Source organism: Mytilus edulis, chromosome 1 (assembly GCF_963676685.1).
Source record: "Mytilus edulis chromosome 1, xbMytEdul2.2, whole genome shotgun sequence".
Lineage (NCBI taxonomy): Eukaryota > Metazoa > Mollusca > Bivalvia > Mytilida > Mytilidae > Mytilus > Mytilus edulis.
This window is the reverse complement of record NC_092344.1, coordinates 124,143,336-124,154,253: the sequence shown is the minus strand read 5'-3', so window position 1 is coordinate 124,154,253 and position 10,918 is coordinate 124,143,336. Positions and strand designations below refer to the sequence as shown.

The following is a 10,918-nucleotide window of genomic DNA, read 5'->3' as shown; positions in this document are numbered from 1 at the left end:
GAATCTTAATAATATCATTAACAGTAATTGCTGAGTTGTTCCGCCCACTCTAACTTAAGATCCTAGATGTCACTTCAAATTTACACATTATGTTCAAACCTCCAATTTAACTTTAATCAAATAATGACGTTTGTATATGAAAGTACTGTTCTTATTAAATTACTTCAACTCTTTGTAATTTGAATTATTCTTGGGCTATACTTCCGTCGAAATATATGATGTTTCTTAATACATACGATTTCATTATGGATATGTAAATTTGAGAAATTCAGAGACCGATGCAACTTTAAATATGACGGCAAACAGACAGGATCACATGAATAAACATCTAAAAATCTTTCAAAATCAAAAGCATAAAAGCGATTGTAGTTTTATGAAAGTGGACAAAAATTTTATGAACAAAAATCGTCAATATAGTTAAAAGGAGACGGACTTGTAAACGCCAATAAGACAGCAACCTAGCACTAAATCAACAACAAAAAAAGACACCAAGAGGGCAACATACAATCGTAGACAACAGACAGTATTCCTTCTGTCACTGTTAAAAGTAATACGATAGAGAATGGAAATAGGAAATATGTAAAAGAGACAACAGCCCGACTAAAGAGCAGAAAACAGACTACGTTATTCCACTTAAATGTTTGGGGTTCGTGTTGCTTGTTCTTTAGTTTTCTATGTTGTGTCATTTGCACTATTGTTTGTCTGTTTGTCTTTTTTCATTTTAGCCATGGCGTTGTCAGTTTATTTTCTATTTATGAGTTTGACTGTCCCTCTGGTATCATTCGTCCCTCTTTGTTTTTCTTTTACCTTAACTAGGGGACAATCATTTCTCTGTTAAATATGTGAATAATCTTTCTCTCTGTCTTATAATCCAAATAAATAAAATAGAACACGATGAACGCGGCTTTTAATATTTTCTTTACCGGTAAGGATTTCATACATATTACGGACAATGCTTGGGTGACGTCACAGTAATTCCATAGTAACGCCATAGTAACGTCGACATTGCAGCAGCGTGTTTACAGTATATCGACGACTATGGACAAGCGTATTAAAAGTGTATGTAATCGGTCTATATCCGATATACAAAATGAGATAGAGAAAGAGAAAGCACTGACAGTCGATCTGCTACAATCTACCGCAGATTGGGAGGATATGATCGAAGAATTTGAGGACAGCTTTAAAATAGAATCTGAAGTGGATTCAGGAGGAACTTGGAAAACAAGGTATCTCCCTCAGGCATAGTTAACCTTTAGTTTAATAGGATATTGTCTTAGATCACTTTTGATCGTGTATTAAGGTGGCTACGGATTTATACATATAAAAAAGGAGATTTGGTATGATTGCCAATGAGACAATATTCTCCACAAGAGACCAAAATGACACAGAAATTAAAAAACTAAAGGTCACCGTACGGCCTTCAACAATGAGCAAAGCCCATACCACATAGTCAGCTATAACAGGCCCCGAAATGAAAATGTAAAACAACTGAAACGAGAAAACTAACGGCCTTATTTATATACCAAAAAAAATGACCGAAAACAAATATGTAACACATAAACAAACAACAACCACTGAATTACAGGCTCCTGACTTGGGACAGACAAAAGCATACAGAATGTGGAGGGGTTAAATATATCCCTGGCTTTCAAATGTTTAAAGAATTTCTCGCTGCATTGAAGACATGTTGGTGACCTTCTGCTGTTGTCTGCTCTATGGTCGTGTTGTTGTCTCTTTGACACATTCCCCATTTCCATTCTCAATTCTATTAAGTTTTGCGCATTTTTAAAGAAAAAAGCTTTGCCTTTATCGAGATTGTTGAAATAGGAGCAGTTCTGATTGCGATAATGGGACGCGGTCAATATATTTATACCAATGTTCTTATTACCTTTTTTTTAATTTTTTTTAAATCAAACTATGTAAGTTAAAGATTAAATGCTTTATTAATTCCACACCAAATCATTGTTAATTATCACATATGGGCTTGAAAATTAATATGTAGAACCATTATACATTTGCTTTTAAACTGCAAACAGCCAACATATAAACTTACAAATAACCCGATAACAAAACTTCCAGTTCCAATAATACAATTTATCGAATTTGACCTTTTCGTATTGATCTCAAATTTTACCATGCAAACAACCATTAGAACCCTAAATAACGTGAAATTTGGACGTAAAAAAAACCCGAATAGATTATATTATTGTTTAACTATGGTTTTTTTTTTATATAAATATTTCAACCCCTTTTGATTTCCCACAGAAGCTATTTGGTCCGAGTTGCTCGTTGTTGTTTTTGGTTATCAGTCAATCTTTTCGACGGACTACTATACTTTTTTCATAGAGTTTGAGTGTGGCGTAATACAAGCGGATTCCAGATTAATTCGGTGTTAGAAATTTTATTACTTAAATAGCCCATATTTTGAATGTACATGTATATATTTATTATTTATTTTCTTCTACATGTACCAAATCATGCTTGACGATGAAAGTTAGGACTGATAATTTTACGAAGTGTGTCAATTTTTTTTCAGTTTATGTGTTAATAATAATTATATACCTATAACTGTTTTGATCTCTATTTCCAAATTCATTAAAGACATTTTAGAACTTGCTGAAAAAGGAAAGTATCAGGGTATAGGTTATTATGCTTGTGGGCACTTTTCCCTTCAGCTTTTCTGCTAATGGTACTTTTTTTTGTTTTGCTTTTTTTTTTATCAATTCTTTGTGTTAGAAATGAGAATCAGTAGGCCGAGAACAACTTTAATGACTGTTGTTTAAATAAATACAGGTTGTCCCTACGAGACAGAAGTAATAGTATTTAGCATTTCAGGTATGCTTACCAGCTTTTACATAACCGGATGTTACGTGAGCAGATTAAAGAGATGAAGACCGAAAGACAGAAGTTAAAACAGGGCCAGTTCAAACTTCCTGCTGACGTTGATTGGGATAAAATGACTCCAGCAGAATGCAGACGACAACTGAAAGCAATGCACATTGAAATAACATCGCTAAGAGGTAAGCTCTACCCATAGTAATTTTATACACCAAACTCCAGCAGAATGTAGGCGACAACTGAAAGCAATGCACATTGAAATAACACCGCTAAGAGGTAAATTCTAATTATATTGATAACATTTTAGTGTAAAATACTCAAATATGAGCGGTAGCCATAGAAACTTTGTCACGGTGCAGTTGATTTTGTTAGAGGTAAACTGTCGACATATCCATTTATCCATTCCAGCTCTTAGAGGTAAATTATAACCAGAGAAACATTATCACATTCAGAGGAAAACAAAACTCTTGGAAATTAATTGTTACCAGTAAAACCTCATGATCACATTAACAAGAAGAACTCTCAGATTTGAACATGCACATGTTTTTTTTTATGAAATACAAAAACACTTTGAAAATCACCACAAATGTAAGGTATTTGATACTGTCCCCATTGATAAGAAAGGCATTGTACTAACGATTTAAAATGTTTATTTCAAAAACGAAATCAAATCAGTTTTATTATGTTCTTTATTGAATGCACTGTCTATACAATCATACTAGATTTACAAATAACAAACAACCCTAAAACAATCAAAAATTCTACAAAGCTAGTGGTCTAAGTATGATTCATTGGAGAGAACCAAGTTCTGTTAATTAGTTCATATATAGATATTTATTGCTATTCTTTTATATTTGTTTCATAGACAAATTGTATTAAAGACCATTGTAATATGTTAGCTTCTTTGATGTGATTTCTTTTGGTGTGTTAATTACAGCAGAAATGTACTGAAAATCCGGTAGACTAGGTAAAAAATCCATTCGAAATGATCGGTTTTCATCGAATTCAAATATAATGCCAATCGAAAACGCTTTGACAAAGCTTCAATCTTTTTTGTAATAAAGACTGAGATTACAAATATCAATATTTGATCAATGCGATATCCGTACTTTTTGATGGTTCATCTTCAAATGGAAGATTGAACATAGTGGATAAAGGCATTGTGAAAAGGGAATGATCTCTCTTTATCTTATCTTTGCTTAATTGTATACCTGATATCAAATCTCAAGAAATTGGTTCTAATTACTATTATAAAAAGTGAGGCGAAAGAATGTAAAGGAACTTTCAAACTCTTAATCCAAAAACGTGGCTATTAAGAACACGCAAAAACTGAAAAAAGTACAGTATTTAGGCCAATTTTACGTATTTCTAAGTTAAATGACTAAATCATAAAAGAAGCTGTGTACGGAATACCCGTCTATTGTCCTGTAATAACATTCGTCTCGGCAAGCCTTTCATTTCTATATTTATTAAAACCTGGGACAAATAAAAAACATATCCTAGCCAAATGAGTACCATTCCCTTGAAAATCATTTTACGACATGAAGCTCGAGCTTGTGTTCCTTGAAACTAATTAATCAAAACATAACTTGGATAACGTTGAACATAAAAAAAAAGAAGATGTGGTATGATTGCCAATGAGACAACTCTCCACAAGAGACCAAAATGACACAGAAATTAACAACTATAGGTAACCGTACGGCCTTCAACAATGAGCAGAGCGCATACCGCATAGTCAGCTATAAAAGGTCCCGGAATGACAATGTAAAACGATTCAAACGAGAAAACTAACGGCCTTATTAATTTTTTTAAAAATGAATGAAAAACAAATATGTAGCACATAAACAAACGACAACCACTGAATAACAGACTCCTGAGGACCCTTTCTAATTGAATCATGCTATTTCACGATTGTGTCATTGTTAAACTAGTTTGATATACACTTTGAATTTATCCTTTTTTCTTAAACCTGCCAGTTGTTATAGTTATATCTTTCTCCGTCATGTGATGTCAGATGGTCGGACTTCTTTGTTTGATTCCTACCATTCAGGGTAAAATATTTTGCCCCATAACTCCCAGTTTTGTTTGCAATAGCTCATAAAAGGTTATTTACAAAAAAGTATGCAGATTCTAGATTTGAGACTAAAATAATACCAATACAAATGCAAGGCAGTATTTTCCGCCATTTTTAAAACTCAAATATCTCGAAAAAGAGCTCCAAAACCTATTGATATTTTAAGCTTATATTGTTTCTTAACTAATGCTTTTTTACTTATTTTATCAATTTTATATTTTTGATGGTTTAAAATTCACCTAATTTCATTCTTTTAAAAGGAATTGATGTTGGTGCCAAAACTTTGGCTATTTTTGATATGTACTGCCTAGGAACGATATAAAACATAATATAATAGTAAAGACTCTTGTTTCTTGTCGAATACCTCTAAGATGTGGTTTGAGTGCCAATGAGGCAATATTTTATATTTGTATTCATCATGTGTGTAGTATACATATATCTACCTTAATTAGGTGTCACACCACCAATTAAAAGTCATTATCTGTTCAACCAAATTTTGCAATTTTCACAGCTTTCTAAATATTTCACCTTAAGTTTAACTTCATAGAAACCAGGTATGTCCTGAATTGTACATGTATCAGCTTTCTACATGCCAATTTTTAACATACATGTACGTTTAAAATCATATATTAGAAAGAAGAGGTCTTCCGAATAGAGGTATCACCTAAAAATAACCCCTGGTTTTCTGGAAATCTTAAATTAATATACTATGGAGTGCATTAATCCTCAATATTTAGTACAAGCTCATAGACAAATAAATTTTGGTTAGAAATAGTCTTATGTTTCTCTTTCACCAAAAGTTTCATTTCTTTCAATTTGTTGGTTAGCTTAAGGAGACAAGTACACCAAATACACTATTTATTGTCCGAGTAGGCCTACTTCACATACGTTCTAAATTGGAGGGAGTAATTGGTGGTCTGACACCTAAAAAATATAATGCATTTAAATCTCAGCATATATATATAGAAAAAAATGTCAGCGGTTAAAGCAATTTTTCCTTTTCTTTCAAATTGACGAACATTTCAGAAAGATTTGGGAAAAAAGCATATATATTTGTAGGACTCTAAAGTGCGATGGAGACGCTAAAGTGCGATGGTCACGCTAAAGTGCGATGGGCACGCTAAAGTGCGATGGTCTACGCTAAAGTGCGATGCCTCCATACGCTAAAGTGCGATGGTCTGAGAATGTATAGACGTAAGAAATGTAGTTTGATTATGACGTTACCAGTCGTTTATACAAACTAAAAATGAACACGCTGGAAGATAAATTACAAATATTTGATTAACAACTTTAAAATCAAATGTTAATGACTGAATAATTAATCAAATGTTAATGACTGAATAATTAATCAAGTCATTGACATTTGATTTAAAAGTTATTTTAACCTAACCGTTCTTTGTCCTCTTAAGCAAATGGTTTTTTTTCGGTAGCTGGAAGAAGAACTTGTATCCTGTGCAGCAATCAACCATTTTACTATTTAGATACATATTCGCATAAATATCGAGTATCCTGCTTTTATTGGAAGCGAACGGGTACATTAAGATTATTGTTTATGTTGCAGTTTACTTTGCGGTCCCCGTTAAAATATTGTCGTTTTTATTGAAAAAAAACGTAGGTAAAACAAAGTTGCATGTTTTCATGCGTAAATTATAAATTGTGCCCGGCTAAAACATTACTATGTACATTGTACATGTTGTAGGTAAATATAAATGTATGTGTGTGTAGTCGCTACTAAAAAGGAGAAAGCTCGTAAATTAAAGCTTCAACAAATAAATGTTACATATTCCGACAAAAATCGAATTTTGTATTTGTATTTTTTTCACAATGACGACTGTAAGGGGATGTGTTCCCATTAGTGATATAGTGTGTGAACGGCAAGCTACGACAGTTATCACAATAATTAATACGCCAGAACTGTAAAAAATTATTTTACAAGAAATATAGTATTCTATGACACTCAAATTACCTTTTTAGAAATCATTACGAGGTCGGTCTAAGGACTTTTAAATTTAGAAACAATAGCTGAATCCTACCATGCAGTAGATGATAATGCCTGTTATATATGGTATACCTTAGAATACTAGCTTTTGAAAAAGGACTATATTTATATCGAATGTTTTTTTTATATTTTTAAAAGCCATAGAACATTACCCTATTGATCCATCGCACTTTAGCTTGATATACGATCGTAATTTAACAAACAAAATACCATCGCACTTTAGCGTGAGACACCATCGTACTTTAGCGTAGACCATCGCACTTTAGCGTAACCATCGCACTTTAGAGTACCCTCGCACTTTAGAGTCCTACATATTTATATACATTCACTCTTTGATATTCGGATTAATCTGAGCCAACTTTCGTTGTAACAATTGTTGTCTCTTTTAAAAATCACTCGATCTACTAATGAGTACGATCCATAATGCGAAACTCAACTTCTAACTGCGTATTGCTACCTAAACCTCCTCTTATACCTCTGTCATATACAGACAACAAAAATAATTCCGTAAAATTTATTCATCTATTATACCTGATTAGTTTCCCTTGAGACAATATAATTTTTAGTTTTTATCAATGAATAAATTCCCTTAAGGATGCTCGCGGGAATAAAAATTTCAGAAAAAAATAAACTTTTTTTTTAGTTCAAATTTTATATATTACTTTATTAATTGTTGCTTTATCATATGGAACAAAAATCATTCGTAAAAACAATTCGCTTTAGTCCCAGATGACTTTCAAAGTGTATATATCAATGAAAAAGCTCCTAATTATCTCCCTTTGGTGCAAAAATGACATTTTTTAGCATTAAAGTTGAAATATTTTTTTACTCATCGGTGACCTATATTTTTTATTATCATTTTCAAATAAGCTGTACTTAAACTGAATTATTGTAAAATTTGGGTGATTTCTGAATTTAGTTTTTTTTTATTTCGATATAAGCTTTATTTTTCCTTTTAGTTCAACAAAAAAAAGTAATTTTACAAAAATGTATGCTTCTTTCGAAGGCAGATTATCAGTTTAAATGAACGGTGACCCCATTTTTTAATTTTTTTTCTATTAAGTATAAGATACAATTCATTTATAGAAAAATAACGGGAAATCCTATATTAGAAAAAAAATTTGGTTTATACCCGCGAGCCTCCTTAAATTACACAAAACAATGAAAAAATGCAACTTTCGTATTCCACAATTCAAAAGACAATCACCGATTGAGAGAAAACAAATCCAGGTTACAAACTAAAACCGACGATAACACATCAACTATTTTATATTTGTTCGGTTATTTATTATTTGTATGTAATGGAGAAGACGTTCTAAGTTGCAAAACTTGTGTCTAATCCTATTGTCAATGTTTTTGGTCAATAAAAAAATGTTTAAACTAAACTAACTATAAGAGGAAAACAAAGATACAACAGAACACTGAAGTGCAACAAAACAAACGGTAACATACATAGAAACGAACTATTTAATAACAACTGCCATATTCCTGACTTGGTACAGGAAATTTTAAGAAAAAAATGGTGGGTTGAACCTGGTTTTATTGCTAGCCAAATCTCCCGCTTACTTAGTATTGGAAATGATAAAAATATTGCTAATTTGACAACACTACGTGACATAAATACAGGACAAGCTCACGCAAGAACACTCACCAAAGAGAAAAAAGCGATTTCTTTGGTAACAATACATTTTTATCTTTGATATTTTGCACCAGGAAATCGTAGATTCTTTGGCAAATATTTCTTGTGGTTCACGATAACTTTAGTCATCTGTTATTCGAAATAAATGTACATATAATGCTATAAGTGATTGTAAATGTATGAGCATTTAGAGGGGGGGGGGGGGGGGGTGATTATAAATGCATGTACATTATATAATTGTAGTGAGCAGGTATACGAAATTAACCAAATTATTTCCATATCATCTACATGTAACATCATCTTTTAACACCTCCTCTAATTTTAGGACATAGGAAAAGTATAGAGGAGAAGTTGGATTGTGAGTCGTACGCCTACAACACGACACGTGACAAGTGCGATAGTATACTGAACGATGTCTGGTTTCAACAACAATGTAGAATACGGGACCTAGAAAATAGCGACCGACGTACAATGAGCCAGTACAACATTTCAAAAGGGAATGATAACCACACGGAAAAAGATGGTAGAGTCCGGCTACCAGCGATTTCTCCTAAATCTTTGTCTCGTATTGAATCGTACAGGGCGGCTTTTGATAAGGTTAGAGTAAAGAAAAACAAACAGAAAAAGAAGGCCAAGACAGAAAGAAAAGTGAGCTTCCATGCTGATGTTACCTGATCAAACAGAAATTTGTTTTATAAATTTGACTAATATGATGAGCGCCGCGCGCCTGCAGACCATGCTAGCAGAATCGATGTGGTGCCGAGTCCGTTAACTATACATAGATGTGGTGAGTTCATAATCACAACAGATGATAACTCATCTACGTGGGTACATGTCACGAGAAAACAATTTACCACCATGACTGCACGTCAAAGGAAGATTATACATCACCATGACTACACGTTAAAAGAAGATAATGCATCACCATGACTACTCTCCAACAGAAGAAAACATTTCATCCTGACTACATGTCAAGAGAAGAAAATACACTACCCCGACTTCACGTCAAACGAAGATTATACATCACCATGATTACACATCAACAAAAGCCAATATTTCACCATGACTACACGTCAAAAAAAGATTATACATCACCATGACTACACACCAGCAAAAGCCAATATTTCACCATGACTACACTCCAAGAGAAGAAAATACACCACCCCGACTTCACGTCAAACGAAGATTATACATCACCATGATTACACATCAACAAAAGATAATATTTCACCATGACTACACGTCAAAAGAAGATTATAATTCACCGTGACTACACACCAGCAAAAGCCAATATTTCACCATGACTACACTCCAAGAGAAGAAAATACACCACCCCGACTAAACGTCAAGGTAAGATTATACATCACCAAGATTACAAGTCAACAGAAGCCAATATTTCACCATGACTACATCATAATTCACCATAATTACACGTCAAGAGAAGGTATTTTGCATCATGACTATACGTCATGAGAAGCCAATAGGTTACCATTACTACAAGTCAAGAACATATCAGAATTGACAATGACTCGATACGTCTGAGATCAAGGGGCAATTACAGTTAAAGGGCAAACCTATTTAGAGTTTGGCGAATGCTGTGATCGATATTCATTTGAAGATGTACACTTGAAGCCGTACATTTAGACGTTTGTCTTCAGATTAAGAAACTTTGTCATAAAAATCTCAAAATATGGTTTTTATATTGTTTAATATTTCATAAAAGTAAAATGAATCTCGTATGTTTTAAATATATATATAGATAGTAGATTGTTTACACGAGAAAACAACAACACTGACAAGCCACATTAGTATAAAACATATCACTTCCAATCAACATTCATAAAGTCTCATCAAACAGAATCTGATAGTGCTGATTAAAGGGTTAACAATAGTAAAGGCAATATAATAGCACCGTCACATTTCATCTTTCATCAAAGTTAAAATTGTCTATTTACTGGAGAAAAACTGCATCTGAAATAGAAATTTTGTATAGCAGATAATTTCATTTTATTAAAAACAATCAAATTGATCATTATTGACTTCTCAAAGTACATACGAATGGAAAAAAGTAATAGAGATAATACAATTTTTAAACCCACGGATTTGTTGAAACTCAACCTTCATGGTTCCAATTATTCAATTATCACTCTTAAACTTTTATTTTTATTTTTTTATCTTTCACAAAAACTCATTACAGATACCTGGCTTTTTTCAAAAGTACATTTTATTATCATTAACAAAGGCAACAGTCGTTAAATCTGCTATTGATAATTTAAATTGTTTATTTCACATTGCGACATGTCTCCTGCATAGTAAAATATCCTCTCATTGAAACCATAAACACACATCTCAAATTTATATGCTCGCT

The 10,918-nt window shown here is 32.7% G+C and overlaps 2 protein-coding genes across 5 annotated transcripts in view; one reads left to right on the top strand and one right to left on the bottom strand.

Moving 5' to 3' along the window:
• The first annotated feature begins 993 nt into the window (after nt 1-993).
• Nucleotides 994-10,282, top strand: LOC139505430 (uncharacterized). Its single transcript, XM_071295015.1, has 3 exons — nt 994-1,226; nt 2,836-3,020; nt 8,876-10,282. The coding sequence occupies exons 1-3, from the start codon at nt 1,039-1,041 to the stop codon at nt 9,223-9,225; spliced, it is 723 nt and encodes a 240-aa protein (XP_071151116.1). The 5' UTR covers nt 994-1,038; the 3' UTR covers nt 9,226-10,282.
• The window catches only part of LOC139505388 (SCY1-like protein 2), an 82,287-nt gene continuing 81,610 nt past the window's right edge, over nt 10,242-10,918 (bottom strand). For all 4 annotated transcript variants that reach the window (XM_071295007.1, XM_071295011.1, XM_071295012.1 and 1 more), the window contains one exon: nt 10,242-10,521. In XM_071295007.1, the coding sequence (XP_071151108.1) occupies nt 10,498-10,521 (24 nt within the window). In that variant the 3' untranslated portion in view covers nt 10,242-10,497. The remainder of the gene's footprint in view (nt 10,522-10,918) is intronic.